This window comes from Erithacus rubecula (assembly GCF_903797595.1).
Source record: "Erithacus rubecula genome assembly, chromosome: 3".
Taxonomy (NCBI): Eukaryota; Metazoa; Chordata; class Aves; order Passeriformes; family Muscicapidae; genus Erithacus; species Erithacus rubecula.
In genome coordinates this window covers 5765825-5787427 of record NC_136689.1, presented here as the reverse complement: position 1 = coordinate 5787427, position 21603 = coordinate 5765825, and the positions used below count along the sequence as shown (strand labels likewise).

At 40.8% G+C, this 21603-nt stretch overlaps 1 protein-coding gene across 6 annotated transcripts in view; it reads left to right on the top strand.

Moving 5' to 3' along the window:
- The window catches only part of PRKAG2 (protein kinase AMP-activated non-catalytic subunit gamma 2), a 205580-nt gene that overhangs the window by 151439 nt on the left and 32538 nt on the right, over positions 1-21603 (top strand). For 5 of the 6 annotated variants that reach the window (XM_079302881.1, XM_079302882.1, XM_079302884.1 and 2 more), the window contains one exon: positions 8299-8380. In XM_079302881.1, the coding sequence (XP_079159007.1) occupies positions 8299-8380 (82 nt within the window). Of the gene's footprint in view, positions 1-7910; positions 8050-8298; positions 8381-21603 lie in introns of those variants that run through there. The other variant, XM_079302886.1, reaches the window with a different exon arrangement.

Genomic DNA, 21603 nt, shown 5'->3' with positions numbered 1-21603 from the left:
ACACCAAGATGAAGAAAGAAAAATGGTAGATAGTAAATGTGTTTACTTAAATCAGATTTGGCTCTGAGTATTTTTTTTTCATTTGCTATTCTCAGTGGCCTTGGTTCTGCAGATTACTCATCAGTACTCTGGCCTCAATCCAGCTAAAGTACTTAAGTAAGTGCATAACTTGAACCAACACAAATAATTCTGTGTTCAATGCCAGCAAATGAAGACACACATCAATGTGGGCTCACTTTCTTCTTTCCCATTCACTTTAAATTAGTGAATGATTACCTGTGTTTTACTATTAGTAGTACCTTAATCTGCTCTGTTTGCTATTTTTAATGTACATTTTTCACAAGAAAGTATCTACTATAATCATGCTTAGTACCTGATTGCTGCAGCTCTCTTCAGCAATAATTCCCCTTTGCTCTTAACTGAGCCCCTGAGTGTGATGAGAGGTTGGTCCTATTTCAAAGAACCCAAGGAGCACTCAAGCATATGTGTAAAAACAGCTGTACAGATGAAGTACATCTTTTTGATCATATACAATAACAAATATTGAAGACAAGGACACTTAAAAACTCTAGAAGAGATTAAAAAAACTAAGTGGCATCCCTGTGTTTGCAGTCAGGTAGAACACTTGTAACATCTGTATTCATAACAAACTCAGGTTGGCTCCTCACAAGTACTTGACTTCTTTGAAAGTTGTGTTCAAAAGGACAGAATTAAAATTGCTGGGCTGTTTGATTAATAATGTGTCACACTGATAATTTGGATTTGGACTCCACCTATCCTCAACATGAGTAATCTGAGGAAGGAATGTTGGCCACAAGGGCTTGTCTAGAGAATGCCTCTGATATTCTTGACTCTGAACTCCACCTTATCTGAGTAGCAGAGTGATACAGGATCAGACACAGCTACAGATTAGAGGTTATGTAAACAAATCCTGCCTCTTTTCAGGAGGAGAGGAGAGGAGCCTCCTTGATTTCTCTCTAGGAGTTTAGCTTGGGATCTAGTCTATTCCTTCATAATTTACTTGCTTTGAAGTTTATTTTTCAGAAGTGCTTAACTCTTCTCTCACAGGGACCACTTTGCCTTAAACTGAGGTGCTGCAGGACACTGTGTGTAGAGCAGGTTCTTTGTTTCTGGTGTCAGATCAAAGGAAGTTCTGTAAATCTATTCTGTTTCTGAACTCAGTCAGGAACAAAACTCACTGGGATGAAACTTCAAGTTCATTTCCATACAGAAATATTTAGGAAGGGCTCACCATTAGAAATGTGAACTCTCTCTGCATGTTCATTTCTCCAGGGTAAGGAGATTCCAATGCTCATATTGCAGTGAGGATTTAGTAGAAATGAAGATTGTCCATTTCATCATCTTTCCTAATGCAGCATGGACTCCATTTTTCCTTTTTTTAATTTTTTTTTTTTTAATTTAAGATTTAGCTAAAATTTATTGTTGTTACATTTATGTTATCCATTTGACCTACTAAAGATCCCCAATTGCTTATCACCAGTAATTAACTCTGCAAAGTGATTCATACCATAGCTGTTATGTGGGAGGATACCTGTAGCAGAAGGCTGGTCACTAGTTATAAAATGTAAAAGCAATGTTCAGTTGTTCTGTGTTTCATGGCAAAAGACTTCTGCTTAGGACCACTGGGTGAGCCAAATTCTGATGATATTGGGAAGAAGTAAAAAAATCCTTTCAGGGTAGAGTTCTTATCCAGTGGCAAACTCTATCTGAGGTGTTTTGAAATTAAATCATTAGAATTTCTTCAGCCTCACTGTACATACTAGAAATACATTTAGAATAGATACTCCCTAATTTTCATACCTGCTGTGGGACAATTGTGTCCCTAATTCATTGAGAGCACAATTAATTCAGATTAGGGACAGAGCACCAGGCTGAATCCAGTAAGGATCCAGTGGGGAACACTGTCAGTGCCTTTTTTATGGGCTTGGTTACTCTGTTCTAAACAAATTGTAAAATCTGAGCTGCCACCACCTTCCTTTACACATGCTACACACTGACATGGTTATAACATTTGATATTTCAAAAGCCTTTAAAGACAAAAGCAAGTTCTTATTGCATTCCTTCTGGATATGGGAAATACAAACTCTAATCCAATATTCTGTATGAGGCATCCCCTTCCTTACAGGTTTGTTTGGTGCTTGTAGCAGAAGTTCCTTAGAATAAATGGTAAAAACTGCAGTTCCTGCTCAGCTGCTCTGGTCACCCAGAGGTTTTAGAGGTGAGGACAGACCAGAGCTGTGTCCTCAAACAGAGTCACTCAGGGACTGCCACCCTGCAGCCCCTGCCCCACACAGGTGGCATTTTCAAATCCAGAAAGGATCCAAGCTGGGATCCTGACCTCAGCCTCACTGATTCAATGTTCTCAGCTCTCCTAAACCCACTGGTACCAGTTACCACACTTTGGAAACAAGCAAGTTTCTAACAAGGAATTAAATTTACAATTTAACCAGGAGAAGAAACTTTTTTTTCCCTGATAACTTGCCCTTTTCTACTTCACAAACCATGCTAAATTAAAAATAAGCAGGAAGTGTTTTAAATTAATTTTGCACAGATTAGAAGAGAATATGTTTATTTATGACATACATTTGGGACAAACTGTAAGTTGTTCTTTGACAGCTCATCAGGGGAAGAGTTGTTAACTACTTTAGTTGTGCAGAACTGTAATTGTAGTAGGAGCAGTGGCAAACGGTGGGAAAATTACCATTCCTAGTTTACTCTTGCATTCAAAATGGCTTTGCCTTGATTTGCATTTAGATGGGAATTCCTTCTGTTGCTCTTCAATCCATTAGGTTTTATAAAGTAAGAAGACTTTTTTTTTTTTTTTTTTTTTTTTTTTTTTTTTCTGAAGTGCTGGGAAGGGCATTCAGTTTTACTGCTATTGCAGGTGCAGGTGGCACCCCAGTATATCCATATTAAGCCATCAGGAAAGAGAAAGGCAGCCTTGAATTTACCTGGGAATGCCTATTTCTAAATAAAGCACAGGTAACAATTTTGTTGCAATGTCTGAGTAAGTCTGCTCCACACAGACTTGTGATTTGCAACAGGATTTCTTTTTTTAGGTTGTTCTTTCTATTCCTTCCCAGTCACCCAAGATTAATATGTAATCTTTATTATTACTCAGACAATATTTGTTTTAGAATATTTCTATTTCAGAATTAAGGCTACTTGTTTAAAGGGAGAGGGGAAAGAAAAGTTGCATTTATATAGATGGTTAGTAAACTGGGTGTTGTACATAGCATATGTATAAAGAATTCTCATTGAATTACCATACTAAGACTATATATATCTTTTCTAAAGATTGGACAAAAATAGAAAGCAAAAAAAAAAACAAAAACAACAACAAAAAAAAACAAACAAAAAAAAAAAAAAAAAACCCACCAAAAAAAAAAAAAGTCTGGAAGGGACATTAAAAATTAATTTCCCCCCATCAACACAATCTACTATATGGAAATACTAATGAACAAATGGTGTTTTTTTTAATCCTTTGCTAAAAACCTCCTGTAAGGGTGATTTTAGAGGTTTTTTTCAGCAAAATGTGCTGGTGTTTCACTTCTGCTATACTCACAAAGTTCTCCCAAAGTCCAACCTAAAAATTCTTTAAAAGCTAGGTAGATAACTTCTCATCCCATAACCAGTGAACCCAGAATATGATGATTTTTCTTTTTGCAAAAACACATCATGCTTGGAAGACTGTTGAGGTATTTTCATACAGTCTTCTTTTTCTGATGTTGTGGTTTTTGGGTTTTTTTGGGGGGGTTGATTTGTTTGTTTGGGTTTTTTTGTTTTGTTTTGTTTTTGGTTTGGGGTTTTGGGGCAGTTGTTTTTGTGTGGGTTTTTGTTGCTTTTTTTCCCCCTTTGTACGTAAAGAAACTGCAAAGTTTTCAAGCTCTTCTTTACAGGTCATGTTTTCTGAACATGTAGATCATTGCTGTTCCTTTTTTTTAGACTCTTTTAGTTCATTCTTGCATTTAATCCCTAAAACTGAATGCAGTATCCCAGCTGGCATCTAACCAGGGAATGTGTAGCACAGATGCTCCATATCTTACCTATAACACATTTGTGAATAGTGTGATTTGATTTTTTTTTTTAAACTTCCAAGAAACTGACATTGTAGTCTCACATTTAGTTTTACTCCCAGGTCTTTTCCCTGAGTGACTGCTGGAAGTCAATCCCTTCCCAATTTATTTTTGCATTTGATTATTGTATAACACACTCTACTTACCCATATCAAAGTGCATCGTGTTTTTCAAAGCACTGCAGCAATTCTTAAGATTATTTTAAGTTCTAGGGCTGTCCCTAAAAGAGCAGCTTCTTTTACCATTGAGTCACTTTGAGTCATTTGAAAATGTGGTCAGGTTATTCATGATTTCTACATCGAGTCATCAGTGGAAACACTGAATGATGTTAGACAGAACACAAACCTCTGTGGAACCCTCTTAAACTCTTCCAGCTAGATAAAGAAATTTTTAATGTTGCTGATGATCCTTATGATGCTTAAAATGGGAGTAGTTGTTCTCTTGGAATCAAACTTACACCAAAGAGTGTAAGGCAAGATGACAGGAAACTGTAAAAAAATTATCTTCTGCTGAATTGTTGTTCACATCCCTGAACCATCCCTATGACTTAAATACTAAACATGTTCTTATGAAAAGGATGGGATTCCTTCAGTAGGACACAGGACTGAAAGGACTCCTAGATTAACAGTAAAAAGAAACATAGATTATCTGATAAGCTTTAATGTATTCATTGTAAGTGCATTTATAATTTACAGGACTGATTTTACTTCCATGGAGTATTAGTCACTCCTCACTCCCTTTACCCTAGGAAGCTAAACAAAACAGCCAAAATAAGCAGTTACCTGTTAAAATTTACTTTCCAGCCTTCCAGAAATCCTAAAATCTCTTTTGTTTACATCTACCTTTTGTGACTTGCTGTTGTACCAACCCTGAATTGTTTTACTTTGTGTCTCCAAAGATTGATGCCACTGCTGTATTAAGGTCGTGCTGTAGGTCCATGTTTTTTGGCATAAATGATGTTCCTGTAACAATGTGGCAAAGAAGGAATGTATTCAGGCAGTTTTGGGTCTTCTAAACTTTTCTCTCTAGCATTTATGGCACCTGGCATATTTAGGATGTAAGTGTGTACTGTCCTGTCACAGTGGGCGTTTCAAGCAGTTAAATTGGTTTACCTGACACACTCTGATAGCAAATTTTTGAAGCATAACTTGGATATATCCCTTAGTTATCATAAAGGGAAACCTTCTGTGGCAATAAACAAGTAGTCACAAAAAAAAACCAGGTAGGAGATGTTACAAGAGTTAATATCACCCTATTGGAAATTAAAACTCCTTTTCAAGAAATAATTTTCTTCATCTTTAGCCAGTAATCCTTCTGTAAAATGACAGAAGGAGTTTGTAGAGAGACAATACTGTTATAAATATCTTTTAATTTGTCTAATCCTGTCCACAATGAACCTGACAGTGTTTGGACCATGATTTAGGCTGACTTAAGAGTGGGTTGTTCCCAGAAGGTGTGGTCCCACTGTCACTCCTGCCCTGAACAATTTGTGTGCCAGTGCTGATACAACTAAACAGTGAGTCGGATCAGGAGCTGATCTGGATAAAACCCAGTCTTTTCTTTTAGTCCCTTTGGTTTTCAGCTGCATCAGTTTCCTGTTCTGACTCACTGTGTTGCCTACAAGCCAAAAGGAGCCAGAATGCAAAGCGGGGAGCAAAAGGAACTCCATGATCAGCAGCTTGTTCCAAATTGGGTTTGAACAAATCGTGAGGCTGCAGGCACATTGAAGGATGGAGTTTCAGCCTTTAGTTCTCCATTTCCTTTGGGTTTCTTTTTTGAGCAGTTTGGATGGCACATGTTTCCATTACAAATCTCTGTTGTATATTAAATTACTGGCTTTTTATTATCCTGAGTTTCTCATAGTAGCCTTGGTTTGGATGTAGGTTCTGCCACTGTAAAACCCTGACCTTGACTGAGCTCTGAGGTTTGCAGCACAGTGTAGCATGAAATAGGCGTGACTGACTTCTTATAAACATATCATGTTGTGTAGCAGTGAAATTCAATGCACACCTTTCAAGTCTCAGTGTCACTTCCAGATACAAACAACCTCGGAGTTGTATTTCCTCATGGCTGGTGCTTACTACATAATTATGGGGAGTAAATTAAAATAAAAATAAAATCATGGCAGTTACTTCCAATCAGATATGCCCTCCTCTTCCTTTGATTAAGAAAAGATGTTAAAAACTCTTATCAGTATCAAGGTACATGATAAGGAAGATAAATAATTTAGAGCTTTTAAAGCTGGCTCCCAGAAGTAATTAAAAGCTTCCAAATAGTTTTGATTAGTAGGCTGAAAATATAAATTAATATGAACTGCTTTGGTATCTTGTAAGACTGGTCAGGCAGAACATTTACTGAAATCCTAGAAGCGTCTTAAAAATACATCTTTGAATGAAATATTTTAGAGTTTTTTTTACAAAGCATCTTTACAGTAAAGAAGAACTGGCTATTGTTACTTCCTCTTATATCCTTAAAAGTGTCCTTAGAAAGAGGTAGCTTGGAAAAGAAAAAAGCTGTCACCAGCAGTTTGTTTCCTTGCTTGAAGCTTTGCTGGACTTGAGAAATTACAAGACAGCTTTCTGTTTTCCCATAAATTTTGTCTCTCTTCCCCCATCATAATTTTATTCTCATTATTATTCATATTTCCCTGCATTTTATGCACATTACTGTGCTATGCTGCGTCTAATCAGCCTTCCCTTCTTGAAGGGCTTTGCTGAACTTTTGAAGGCTGAGCTTCCCCTTGGGACCAGAAGGTTTAAAATGTTCCTTGATGACTCCATTGGAGCAGCATCCATGTGTGTCTGCCCGCAAGATCTGCTGCCACTGCCCTACAAATAATCTGTTTATCCCCTTCTACAGCATCCGAGCCTGGACTGGGTTTCCTAAGCAGTTAAGGAAGCCCTGCTAAAGCGCACCACGCCCCACTGGCAAAATAAATGTAAATGACGAATCCAGTTCGGATATTTCCTTATTTCCCTGGCTTCTGCTGCAGCCTGGCTTCGGGGCTGTGGTGCAGATTTGTAAATCCCATCTCTGTAAAGCCTGCCGTGGTGTGAGCCCGTCCTTCGGTCACGGCTACCGGGGCGGCTTTGGCAGGGCAGAGCCAGAGCTCACCCGGGACATTCGGGATAATCGGGAATTTAACTTAACCTGGAATTATTATACGTGGAAACGAGCGCGCCCGTGCCCAGAGCGATACCCTGGCATAGAGGGCACCTCGGGACAGAGCGGGTATCCCGAAATAGGGAACACCCCGGGATAGAGGGTACCCCGGGATGGCGGATACCCCAGGATATAGAGGGTATCCCGGCAGAGAAAACATCCCGACATAGAGCGGGTATCGCGACAGAGGACACCCCGAGATAGGGGGGGTATCCCGGGACAGAGGGCACCGCGGTATGGCGGTGCCCAGGACAGAGCGGGTATCCCGGGATAAAGGGCACCCCAGGGCCGGGATCGCGGCTCGGCGCACTGCGGGAGCTCCCGTCACACGCAGGGGAAACCCCCTCAACACCCTTGCACCCCCCGGGAGAAAGTGGAACCGTCCGCTTCCCCGCCGCTGCCTCGCAGGTGAACGCGCGGGAGCGTACCAACTCCCGCTGGCGGGGGAAGCAAAGGGTTCCCCCGGTTCACATTCAGTCGCACCGCTCTAGTCCAGGGCAGCCCAGAGAACAATCAAGGCTGCGGGACAGGCTGCTAGAGGCGGCTGCCCCAGCAGAGCTGTCAGCGCACTAAACCTCCCCCTCCTACTCCTCCCTTTTCCGCGCGGAAGTGGTAGCTCCTTCCCCCTCCCGCCGCTGACCAACGGGCTCGACTGCAGCAAAACGGAACGTACCACCCGCTCCGCCGGGGGGAGGGGGGAGCGGCGAGGCGTGGCGGGAAGCGCCGTCCTGCGAACGGGCGCCCGGGGAGCCGCTCCCGCCGAGCGGGGAAGAGGCGGCGCCCGCAGGAGGCACGGCCGGGGAGCCCGGGGGGAGTCCGGGGCTTCACGGGCTGGGGGAGGGCGAGCCTCGGTTCCTCCCCCGGTTCCTCCCCCCGCGGTGTGTGCGAGCGGCAGCGTGTGCGGAGGCCGAGGGGCAGCTGCCGCCGTCCCGCCTTCCCTCCGCCCGCTCCGCGCCGCCACTCCCCGCCCGGTGCCGCCGCGGGGCCGGTGAGTCCGCGCCTGGATGCTCATCTCCTTCTCCTCTCTTCCCTCCCGCAGGCGGCGGCAGCGGCTCCGGCTCCCTTGCAGCTCCCGGCCGCCTCCGAAGGGATGCTGGAGAAACTAGAGCTCGAAGATGAAGGTAAAAACCCACGGCAGCCGCGGGGGGCCGGGGGCCGGCCGGGGAGTCCCACGCGGCCGGCGGGGTCCGTGCGGGGGCGGGGGAGCGGGGATCCCCGGCCGGGAGCGGGGGATGCGCCGTGCCCGGGCCGTGTCCTTGCGGGGCGGGTCGCAGCCTCGCCGGCCGCGGAGCCAGCCCGATCCCGCTGCGGTGCTTTGCTTTAGTGCCGGTGCCGATCCCGCTGCGGTGCTTTGTGCCGGTGCCGATCCCGCTGCGGTGCTTTGTGCCGGTGCCGCCGCCGGCCGGGTCCCGCTCCCGGCTCCCTCCATGGCACCCCCTCCTCCTGCCCGTAAAACACCCCTTCTCCTCGAATACGTCTGCGATACCAAATATAGACTTTGCGAGCAGTGATGGAAAGCTCTTTCAACTAAAGCTTGCACTCCTTATGGCAGCACATACATCTGTTCAAAGCGGCAGCTGTACACTGAATTTTCCTTATGTGGCTGCGCTCTGTGGTTGTTCTTTGCTGTGCTCAGAAGAGCTGCAGTTCTGACAGAGTGTGCTGTGCTTCCACAGGGCAACTCCTGGCAAGTTTTTCCCTCTTGCAGGCACTAAACCGTGCTGTGGGAAAGCGTGGATGTTTTCTTTTCCTTTTTTTTCTCCCAACTTGCACCAAGCAGCCACTTCACCTCTGAAAGATCCGTGCTGAATATCTTGAGCTTTCATTTTCAGAAAGGATTAGCTTAGTGGATGCAAATGTGGACGCATGGCTTAATCTCTATGCTGAGCATTGTGAAGTGGCTGAGACTTCATGGGATGTGTTTTTCTGTAGTTGGTAACTCCTATTGTAAAATGTAGGACAAATATTTAAGGAAAACTTTGAAAATAGCAGGCTGAGTCATTCTATGAGAAGATATATCTATGCTGGTATGCTAATAAGGCAGCTTGTTGGTTACTAGCATGCTGCCTGCAGTTGTGGGACTGGTCTGGAAAAGTAACACCTTTTATTTTAATCTTTCTGTGTGTGAGAAAAGGAAGCTCTTAACAATTGCATTCTTTGAGCTGCCTTTTTTTCCTCTTTTTTTTTCCTTTTTTTGAGTCCAGACAGAGTTTGAATTGCAATGAAATGCTTGTGCCTTTGAACATGCTTAAGTATGAGTATTTGGTGCAGGGGATCTGTTGCTGATTTGTAGAGTTTCTTTTTTCCTCACTGTCTTTAACTATTTTTAGTTGGGCATTCATGTTATGCTTATGGAGAGGTAGAAAGTTATCAATTTACCTATTTTTTTTTTTTTTTACATGCAGCTTGTTACTGTGAGATACAGGTTCCTCAAACCTGCTGAATCATTAATAATTAAGCCATTTAAAAATCTTACAAATTTAGATATATGAAAAGGATCTTTGGCTTTAAAAAAAGCTGAAACAACAAACCTTCAGTTTTGAAACACCTTTGCACTTTTGAAAGTGTAACATGGAGTTATGTGCAGACACTTGATAAGAATGAAGATCTGTGTGTCTTCTAAAATCCTGCAATAAAATAATCCGAATTCTTTAGAAAATTTAGCAATTTAATTTTTTTTTTCTGATTTTCAAGCTTCTGTTTTTCTTTGTCTCTCTTTTAGCTTTAAATGTCAGGCTTTGTGGATGCTCACACTGGGGAGGTGAGAGCAGTTCAAGGGCCTGTCAGAAGATCATGTCTAATAGCAAACCTGTGGCTGTTTTAAAGTAGGGTGTGGGTTTTGAAAGGAAGCAGTCACCTTATTAGCCTTGCAGACTAAAGAAGAACTTGGCTTTAGGCCTAATTTTAAAGCCAAGTGTAAAGGGTGTAGAGTGCTGTACTCAGAACCTAGGGTGTGAGTAAGTTGGAGTGTGAGAGTCAGACCAAAACCTGCTGCCCAAAGTGCTTCTGTGTGGGAGGACCCAGAGGAAGAGCATCTCAGAAAATTGAGATGCAGCTGGAAATGCAGCAGCTTAGTTGCAGTACCTGTTTTATGACCTAAATTTTTGCACTGCTTGCTGTCGTTGTATTTGTGCTAATATTGGGGGTGGGAGAGTAAAAGACATTTGAGATGTTCACTTTGTTGTTTGATGGCAAGTGGTAAGTGCTCAGAAGTTGAGAAACACCTCTGAAATCTTGATAAGGTTTCATTAAGGGGCTGTAGCCAAACTGTAACTGATGATCTTTTGTCAAACTTTGTTTGTCTGCTGACACTTAAAATTGTGAGTTGAATGAGAAATTTGAAACTTGTTTTGGAACTGCTTTCCTGACTGCCTCTACTTTCGAGTACTTGCTCTTGTGAGCTTTCCAGTTCTGTATCCATCAACAGTTGCTAACTATCTTGTGTATCAAATTATGCTGCAGTTCTATTGAAACAGGGAACTTAATAAAAAGAGCTGAAAAATGAGGCTCTGAATGCCATCCAGTATGTGCAGTGGATTTGTTAGTCCCTTTCCTCAAAGGTTACACAAATGAGACTGTGAAAGCACAGAAAACATTCATTTAATTTGGATTCTAATTAAGAGGGTGAATTGAAAAAAAAATGATGCTAGAAAGATTTATGATCTATGTAGTACTGTAATGAAATATGCAGACTCTAGCCTGATGGTGTGACTTCTAAATAAAATGTGATGCCAACTGAAGAGCAATTTTAATTTTCATTATGTAAAAAGAATGTATATAAACTATTTTGTACCTATTTAGCATGGACAGTGTTAGATAGGATGCTGTTGTTGCAGAGAGAAATGCTGGTCATGTTTTTAGCCTGGAACATACTCATCTGTCTGGCTGAACTCCCTAAGATCAGTGTAACTTCCCACTGGTTCTGTCTAGGACTGTCTTCATAATGTTCTTTGGTGATGTGTGAGTCTAAATGGGAGTGAGATGATGTTAAACAGCAGCAGTGCACCATGGCTAAAACAGGCTCAGTGTGTGCACAGAGAAGGACTGGATAGACCAGGGGTATTCATTTTATTCAGGGATCCCTAAAGGACCTTTCTCCAAGCAGCAGTCAGAGCAGGAAAGGAAAAACTTCCATGTAAGAAGTGCAGAGTCTCTTTTTAACTGAAGAGTGCTCAGCTTAAAAGTAAACAGAAAATTTTGAGTAATGAACTCATTCTGCTCAGAATTCCTTGGATAGAAATGACCTACGTACATTTCCTCAAAAAGGGAGAGAGCTACCTGTTGATGGGTGTGGAGTTTTTCATTGTATCCTGAAATACAGAGTGCTGAGAGACCTCTCATGAATGTAATAAATGATCAAAACCTGGTTATCTTCACACACATTATGGATTTTCTTCTTCAGCTTTAGTGTATATACATTAATGTTTCTGTAGTAAGATTATTTCTACTTCTGATGAGTATCAAGAATAGTTCTGGGTTTTCTTTTATGGATGATATGATGAGCTTGGAAAAGGACAAGGAGAAATTATTCTGAAGATCTAAGATGAAAAAGGACTTTAGTTAATGATTTACACTTAAAAGCTTTATTTTGTTAAGCTGGAATTCCATAAATGGTTGTCTTCCAACATCTACCTGTGCTCTGGGAGGAAGAACTAGGTTAGAGTAGCAAATGGATGCCTGTCAGGTGTATTGATTCAGTGGGTATAGTTTTAGCATGTTCTTTTGGAACCAGTTTTGTTGCCATGTTGTCTCTCATCCATGTTATTCTCTTTTCTGCTCACCTTGAGTAATGAAGTAGTAGCTGCTGAAAGCAGAATTAAATACTTCCCTGTAGCATCTGCAAACCCCTTTTGGAGGTGTTTTCTGCAGACTGAGTTAATTTAATTGCAGGGTTGTGCTGTGGCTGGGCTCAATTCCTGTCTGGAAAAAGGGAATTCTGCAGAGTGTGTGCAGCAGTTGTAGCATCAGCATCATGGGATCAATGTGCTCCCCCTTGAACACTCTGCTTCTCTGGATTGTTGCACAAAGCAGCATTTAGACATTGGATAAACATTTGCATTAGAGTGGAATCTCTCCTAGTGGTGCTCTGGCCTTCATCTCACTCTCCCTGAATCATGCATCTCTTCTGTTACCTGCTCCTTTCTGCCTGTCCCCTGAAATAGCCTTTCACCAGTAATTGCATCTCCTCTTCACTGCTGTTGTGTCTGGGGTCATTCCTTCCCTGCTCTGCAGGTTTTCTTACCATGTCTTATTAAAAGTAGTTTCTTGAGCTCTTGCTGCCTGCCAGCCTCCTGCTGTCAAGTGAATATCTGAACCAAGGTGTGAAAACAGATGTCACTCTGGGGCCAAAAACAATTAAAAGAAGCTTGCAATAAAATGTATGTTAATTGGCAGGTTGGGTTTTGTTTCCTTCTTAAGACTGAAGGATCAAGTGCTTGGGTTAGGAGGTGGTAAAGTTAAGCCATTGTTTTGCAACTGTAATTAATTTCTAATAAACATTCATTATGTGATTGTTAAGGCTGATGCTTTCTGGCACATAGAAACGGTATTTTGCCCACAAGATGTGCTTTGAGATAGCAGGGGACATGGTGATAGTGATAAGGGGATGTTTTGTATTAAATTTCCCCTAGTTTAGAATCCTAAGTGAACATAGTAAGAAGTTGTTAAGCAGAGATGATAATTGGTATTATTATATTTCATACAACCTTTCCTATGATGTACTTTCCAAAGTTGTTAAAGAGCAACATATCTGGAGTATTAGGATGTGCAGCTTTATTAGTTTATGCAGGGAATCATGATTGAGTGCTCCACTGTCTCAGGCACCCTTTGCCTTCCAGCTGGCTACATAGGAGCACCATACAAGACTTTCTTTTCCCCCTGGAAACTTCCATCCTCATATTTTAAAGATGAAAATTATGTATAAAGTGATACATAATTAAAAATATAAAACTTCATTGAGCAGTGCAAGAGAAGCTGTCACAAGTTTTGTTGTGTTCAGTGAAGGCTTTTTCTGTAATCCACACACGAGTTTTGTCTTGTGCAAGTATTGCCAGGGGTTCATGTCAGCCCAGTGCTCACTGTGTCCAAACACTTCTGTTTTCCTACCCCTACAGAAGGTACAACTGTCTTGCTCTTAACATGGTATTTAGCCTTACAGTGAGCAAAGCCCTACTCTGTCTTGCCTATGAAATAATCCATTTAGCAGCTAAAGTTTGCTGTCTTTCTCGGGGAGCAAAAATTTTTAAGCCTTACCCATCTGGGAAATGATGTTTTAGTACAGCAAAAGATACACAGGACACGCTTCAAAACTCTGCTTTAGGTCTTGAGGGATGCAAGAGCTTCTAAATGAGAAAGCTTCCATAAAATTTTAATGTGGTCAAAACATGTGTTTTTCCTAACTTGTTTGGGGAAACAAGTGGCTGTGACTTCTTAGAAAATGCTTACCATGGCAGCAATTCCATGTAATTGCTTTGGCAAAGCTGCAGGGAGCTGAGAGCAGTTTTGCAGGAAGTGTTGGGGCCCATTGTGTCCTGCCCAGTGTTGCACCTGCATGATTTGCAGACGTTATCTTCCAAAGGAAAGCAATTGTTGGCCAGCAGCTCTCCCTGAGAAGTGCTGGGACAATGAGGTGTTGTCTTACACTTGAGTGACATTGCTGCTTCAGGCTGTGCTCGTGTGTTGGTGTCTGATGGACAGGGACTGATTTTCAGTCACCTTCACCAGCCACTCCTGCTGCTGCTGCCACTTCTGTGTGCACCAGATGAGGGACAAAATCAGCTCTGTGAAGAGCTTCCCTGCAGAACTTCTATTGAGCAGAAGCTGCTTGGTTTGATATCCCAGGGTTTGATATCATAGGGGTATCACAGCTGGTAAACAGCTGCTTGATAGGATGTTGAAGACTTTGGCCAAGATCATCTCAATTTCCTGGTTTAGAGGTCTTGAGCTCATAGTGTCTTCTACAGTGTCAGTGTGGCCTCCAAAATGCTGTTTTGTTACTTGTCTATGACTGCTTTGCTGAGCATTACCAGGATGGAGGAGGATGAATATGGAATCCTTCCCTTAAGAAACTTCCTAAGGGATGGTGCTCAATCCAATAGACTTCTTTAATGCCCTGCACATACATAGGCAGGACAGTGCAGATGGAACAGGATAATTGTCTTGGTGGTTTGATACCCTCTGCTGTTAAATTTGGCTGTCCTGGTCAAGTCAGTGCTCTTGGAAAATCTACTGCCTTGGGGCATGGCTGAGTTCTGCATGGAGATGACTTGGTTGGAACTGAGATAATGCCAATGTGACAGTAATGACAGCAGAATATTTGCATCAGTTGGCTCAATCTAACTGTTGCTAAACAATCATAAATGTTTCTGCTTATTAATCATCTGCAGAATATGTGGGTGTTCTGTAAGATAGGGCTTTTTGTAATGTGCAGTGTGGTTTTGATAACTTGAGGAAGCATGATCACAGCATTTGGAGCCTGAAGTCATGACACTGACATCAGTTCTGCATTTGTTAGGAACTTGATCTTTGGGTAGTAATGATCTGTCTGCAGGTACTTTGTTGATTTGAATATTTTTAGCTTCCAGAAGGTACAACTCTGTCAGCATTGCATGGATTTGGGGAAGTAGTTAAGTCTGAAACATTAAAAAATGCAGCATTTCCAAAGTACAGAAGCTGATGACATTGTTTTTCAGAACAGTTCTTGTATCTTGAACCAAAATGTTCCTCTCCATACTGGGACTGTTTGCCTTGGATTCTTGTTGTGATGGGCTTTACTGTAGCTGTTCTATGGGTAGAGAAGACTGACAAATGGAAAATCTGGCAATTCAGGGGAAAACCATTCTGTGGAAGGCTTGCACTAATGATTGGGATTAACATAAAGCCAAAGCAGTTTAATAAAGCCTAACCATGTAAGAGCAAGGTCAAATTTGTCTTGTAGACATCCAACTTGGCATGTAGATGGAATTTTGGAAAGCTTAAATAACCTTGTCCTAAGAGTAGACAATATCTAAAAGGCTTTTGAGTATGTTATGGATATCTTCAAGGCAGCTTTTAAATACTATTTGAATAAAACTAACTTGATTTTTGGTTCTTTCCTCTTCTGCCGAATTTTCTGTGGATTTTACTGTTTCAGTGAACCAATTGAGTGATTTTACCATTTTTGACTGTGGCAGAAGTTAATGGCACTCCTACATTTTGTCCAAAAGCAATTTTCCTGTGCTATAGACCAATGGTTTTACTTGTGATGTGATTTTTTTTTGTCTTTTTTAGGGCGTTTTTAAAGTTGTGTTAGGGGTTTTTTTGTTTGTTTGGTTTTGGTTTTTTTTTTACAATATTATTATATTATTTTGCTTTTCTTTTTGCATTGTGACAGAGTATTTCCTTTTGACACAGGGCATTTTAAGAAACAGAATCAAAAAGGTTTTTTTTTTTTCATTACAGTCCCTTACACTGTGACAGTCTTTTCTGCTGTTTATTTTGAATTTCTAGTGATGTAAAGACAGAGAGAAAAACCTGAGCTGCTAGAGAAGGGAGCAAACTGAGATGGGCATAGAAAAAGGCCATTTATGAGAAAACCATAAGGCTTTGCTCATTTAACTCAGTAAAAGGAAGACCAAGAAGGGATGTGATAACATTGTATGTATGAAAACATCCTGTGAGAGATGGGAAGGGGGTAAACACCGAGGGAGGAACAACATTGACACAAGAATAAATGGATATAAATTCTTACTGTAAGAGCTTTGAAACAGTATTCTAAGTTGTAGGGTAGACTTTAATGCTTTGGTAGTTCAGGATGGAGCAGGATCACTCAGGGAATGGGATTGTGTGGCTGCTTTTGATGGAAGTCTCTGAATGCCAGAGTGCAGAAGGTGAATGCTCTGCTCTACACAAGCAGTTGCATGGATCTCTCCTGCCACAGTCTTGCTTGAATTTCTCTAATATGATTTTGAATCAGTTCCTGAAAAAAAAAAAAAAAAAAGGCAAAAAGAACCTCTCAAAAACTCCAGTGCTGCTCTGTATAGACATTGAGTCAGCTCAAGGGAAGGTCAGTGTTGGGAAGAGTTGCAGATTAGCTGTGTTATAGAGAAGGAATCAATAAAACCTGTAAAATGGGTTCCAGAAAACTGTTTCCAAATACATTGAATGTGTGTTGGATGTCACCTGCTTGAGTTATGGAGCTGTTGGTTCTTTTTCTGGGTAGCTTCAAGCTACACCTGCTGTAGGTAAATCTCCTGAGTGGTGTATTGGAATAGAACACTCAATAGTCTGTTGCAGTGTGCATGCAGATTCATGAATTTTTATAAGAAATGCCAATAATAGCTGTTTAGAAGGTGTTGGCATGCATAGGAAGGGAAGGAGAAGAAATGTACAAGGGCAAACTAGACAGAAATGAAAATGTAAGTACTGAATTATTAAAAGCTTCAGCTTAAGTTGTTGTAAGTAATTATCCAGGATTTGAGACCAGCAATTTATTAGACTTCACAAAAGTGTTTCTCCAGCAAACATAGTACAGAGTCCTTATGGCTGAAGTCCTAAAAAAAGTGTTTTTTCCCCATAAAGCATTGATACTCTGAGTTTAGTCTTCAGTGGAAGATTGCCTCCAGATTAAATATTTGCCCTGTTCACTAGGGATATGGCTGCAGCTTGTGAAGATGCTGTGTGCTCATTTTGAAAATGCTTGTGTGATTAATGCTTTGGTTAAGCTGCATGTTTAGGTTTGATCTTAAACTAATTCCTAGAAGACTTAAATCACTTTTTTTTCTAAAAGTTTGTGCAAACTGTGTATCTAGTAGGACTTGGGCTTGTTTTAAAGATACAGCAAAAATTCAGTTTACTAATCTTGCAGCAAAGATACAGGCTGATTTAATCACATACCTTAAACTTCCCTTGAATCCAGCTCTGCACAGAGTGGTTGCTGATATTAATATTCAGAAGTTTAATCCCATTTTTAGTTTCTTGCGTTTCGTGTCTCGCAGTCTTGAAGAGCAGGCCCACATTCCAGACAGGCGACATCTTAATTTAGATCTTTGTTTGGGATGCTTAGGGAAAAATCATAGTGCCTGTTGTCAAGGGAAAATCCTTGAACACGTTTTAGAAAATTCTTCAGGTCAGCTTGTTCTTTGTTGTGGTGAAAATCCTAGAAGCATTAAGGTTGCAGGCTGAAGTTGCTACCTTTGTTCACAAGCCCACAGTGATGCTTTTCTCAAAGTGCAAACCTTTGACCAACAGTTGATTTAAGAGATACAGAGCTCTTTCAGAAGTATTTTTCAAAAGGATTCAGTTGGACTTATGATACTGTTTACCAGTTAGTTCCTCAGCAAGGCAGCTCTTGTACACAAATAAGTTTCTCTGCCTGCCCGGACAAGGAACTTCAGAGTTACTGTGATTAGCTCTGGAATGTGGAGTTTCTGAAGCTGCCCATCACATTTTTTTTGTCTGTCTCAAATCTCACAATTATCATTTGCTTATCCACACTGCCAGTGGAGAGCTACAGTAAAAGAGAAGTGTTAACTTCTCAGCCCAGTTACCAGAACTCACTAAAAGCAATAATGGGGAGCAAAATTCACTGCAGGGTTTTGAAGCATGCAGTGAATATAAGACTGCAACACAATCAAAATCTTCTTATTGTTTCAAAAAACTGTTTGCATCAGATTTCTCTTACCAGTCTTAGGTACTGCTGGAATTTGAAGATGTGTAGATACACATTTTGATGTGTAGATGGGTAGGTTTAGATACCTCAACACCAGAAAAATAGATCTTTTGAAGTATTGTCAAGAACTAATAACTATTTTGTTCTAAGCAGGATGTGCTTTTGAAGACACTTGTTTCATTCCACTTTAGGAACTTTAAGGAAGGAGGTTTTACAGTGTCCTAATATTGCTTTGTTCTGTCTAACCAGCTTGTGGAATGCATTAATAACTCTCTAGCACCTGTGGTGGTTTTTTGTTTGCCTATTGTTTTGTTTAAGCAAACTGCCTTTTCTTCCCTGCTTCTGCTGTAGCAAATTAAGTTAATAGCAAGGTACTTCTCTCTCAGTAGTGCTGGTATTTAGTCACTCCATAATTTGCACTCTTCCAATTGAGTGTTTCTTTCACATTTTGGTATTTCCTGAAAAATAGTGTTATCTCCACTTATAAATTCAGTTTGAAGATAATATTATAAAGTTTTATGTCTTGCAACAATTTCTAACTCTTACTGCAAGCTTTTAGGCATGATCTGTTCCTAAAGATCACTGAAGAGAATGTTGAATAAAATGAAGTTTTGATCCCCTGATACTCTGTTGTAATGGGAGGTATCAAACTCTTCGTAAAAACACTTCCAGAGTTGTAGAAATGTAAAGTTCTGCAGTATGAGCTTGCATGCCATTCTGCACTACCTGATTTGCAAAAGGTGAGCCTTGCAAATGTTCCAGCTTGGGGGAAGAGTTTGAGCTGTCTTGTTAAAAACACACGGTTGTCATTCAGTCTTGCAAACCTGCTGAAAAAAAGCCTATTACTGGTTTTGCTGCAGCTGGGATTGCTTGTTAGGCAGCTGCCATGGGGTGACTCTTTTTCCTTATGAAGTGATATCCATGCTTGCTTTAAAATCAGTGTCTCAAGCTTACTGTGATTTTTTTTTTTTTTAATATTAGTTTTGTGTCTACCTTCTTTTTGATCCAGTTGATCATTTTATTCTGGGTAAAAACTGATTAGTCTGAGCTGTTCCTGACACAGCTGTGTTGATTTTTTTTCCTTTGCTTTTGATGAGCTGCCTTTGTAGGTGCTTACAAATACACTGATTTTAATAACTTGCTTCAATACACTTCTAGGAATTCTGACTGGGTTTGAATTTGTTTGGCTTTCCTATAGTCTGGTAGTTTATCTTCTCCTTCATGAACTTGCAGAGTTCAGGAATGGTTGCTTTTAGCTAGGGTGACTCCTGTTTACACACATAATAACCTCCTGTCTCTGCATGAAGCAACTCCTTGTGACAAGGGGAGAAAACATCTCAATTACCTTGGTGATCCAAAATGACTGAACAGTTGCACTGACTCTAGAATTCAGAAAACACACTAAAATGTGTGGGAAAAAAAAGGTAGAAGCACACAATACTAGAGGTTGTGTTTGAAAGTGTCTTAAGCATTTCTGAATATAGTTCTTAATGATGTGTTCTGGTTTATTTTAGCTTGTTACTGTTATTAGAAGGATTAACCTTTTTCTGAAGACCTGAGCAACAAGACATTGCATTTACTTCTCTATTCACTCTTTATCTGTTCATGTACCTGCACACTTGCTCTGTTGTTGTTCCTATGTGCTCACACTTATTTTTAAACTCCTTTTCCTCTGTCACAGCCTACATCCATGCTGTAATATGCAATTGGATTAATCTTGGAACACTGAAGAAACTCCTGATACTGATCTCTTGATACATTCCCTATCACTTCTCTGTATCAGAGTTTCTTACATCTGTAAATTTGCTGTAATCTTTATCTGCCAGCTCAGGCATTCCTTTAGATGAGGGTGGGAAATGTTCAATCTGCAACATCCATATGCCTGTAGCCCGTGTCTGCATGAATAATGCTACTGTGTAATTTCAATGTGTGGTCTTCCAGGATATTTGAAAGCTCTTTGCAGTTCTCAGATAGAAAAATAAAGTCTTGTTTCTTTCTTTACACCCTTTCTTCCTGTTCCTTGCATTCAAAAGCCTTTCAGCTTGTGATGGAGTTAGCAACTCCTATCCCTGTCATCATATTATTTCCTATATATTGGACTGTAAACCTGTTTGGTTGTTTGTAATTGGCAGTAGTACATTGCTGGTCTTGGTTGTCATCTCTGCAACAAAGTTTTGTCAAGCATGTGCTAAAACTTTTGGAGTTGTCCTGTGTGGAGCCAGGAACTAGACTCTGATCCTTGTGGGTTCCTTCAAACTCAGGATATTCTCTGGTTCTGTGATTTATTTTCTGCCACACAGAGTAAGTATTCTTGTGACCATCTCTTCCTGCTTTTTCTGTCTTTTTTCACCACTCAGTCTTACCTTGTGGCTGATTACATGGGTGGTTATTTAGGTGGTGTTTTTTTCTTCTGAGATAGTTTAAGAAGGGCAAGCATGGGAGAAAAGCAGCAGTGTTGTGCTGTATCATTTGATTTCTGTTTATTCATGAGGAAACTATGTTAGTATTCCCTTCCTACCAAGTCTGACATTGATTCAGCTTCTGGTGGCTGGTTTCTTGTCCACTGTTTCCAGAGTTCTTGGCTCTTTAGCAGACTGAGCTGCCCCTTTACTGCATTATTCTGTGACAAAATTGCAGTTCTTGCACTTCTCTGCCAGCCCCTCTCTTCCCAAGCTTTTCACTGGATATACTATGTACATTTTAATTTGTGAAGCATTCAAATCTGGCTAAAAATCTGCTAAATGAGCCATATTTGTCTTATGGAAGGTAGGCTGAAGTAAAGCTCTTGCTCATGATCACAGCAAGTACTGGATCCCTCTGCAGAATCTGTCCCTGTCTGTCTCTTTGCTGATGAATGCTGATAAAATCCTACCTGGACATTTGATTCCCAGAACATTATTCTTGAAACCCTGCTTCATTCAGATGCCTCTGTTTCCCTTAAAAGCTGTGTTCCAGGGCCTGGTGGAAAGGAATAGTTTATGGCTCCTTCTGAGAAGTGTCACTGTTGCTCTTGGAATGGATAAACTGTAAACTGTATCCATTGTGGATGATTTTTTCCAGATCTGTGTTATGTCAGTGACTTATACTAGAACTCCTACAATCTCCAGCACTGTGAAAGCTGTGTGGGAGGTTTTCAAGGATATTAAGGAACTCCTTCAGTAAGTTCAGACCAGGAGTTATTAGAAACTTTAAAGTCTGTTTTGATGACAGCTTTCAGATAAAACCACAGTCAGAAGAACAATTTACAAGGTTAATGATGTCTTTCACCTGTTGTATTCTCTGCCAAGGGTTATCTGTAACTTGTCCTGGCTTATTGAGGTGATTGCTCACCCTGGTGTCTTCTGGCAGCATTTGGCACAGCTGATCTTTTCTGTGGATATGTCATTGTCTTGGATAGCTTCTAGTATAAGGAAAGGGCAGGAGATATATAAATAAATACACATATTTATCTATACCTATAAGAACAGTTTGGCATAGCACCTTTTAATAATGTTTATCAGTATAATTACACTTACAAATTTGACTTAATGTATTGGTGTTGGATCAGTTCCATAGTAAACACTGTGATGAAAAAATCTTTGGTCTTTAATATTTTCATTCTCTGGCATCTGAAATGTGATATTCAGCATGCCATGTGACTTTTAAAATAGAAGTATGGCTTGGAGTACCCTGAAGTGCAGACACATATATGTGCAG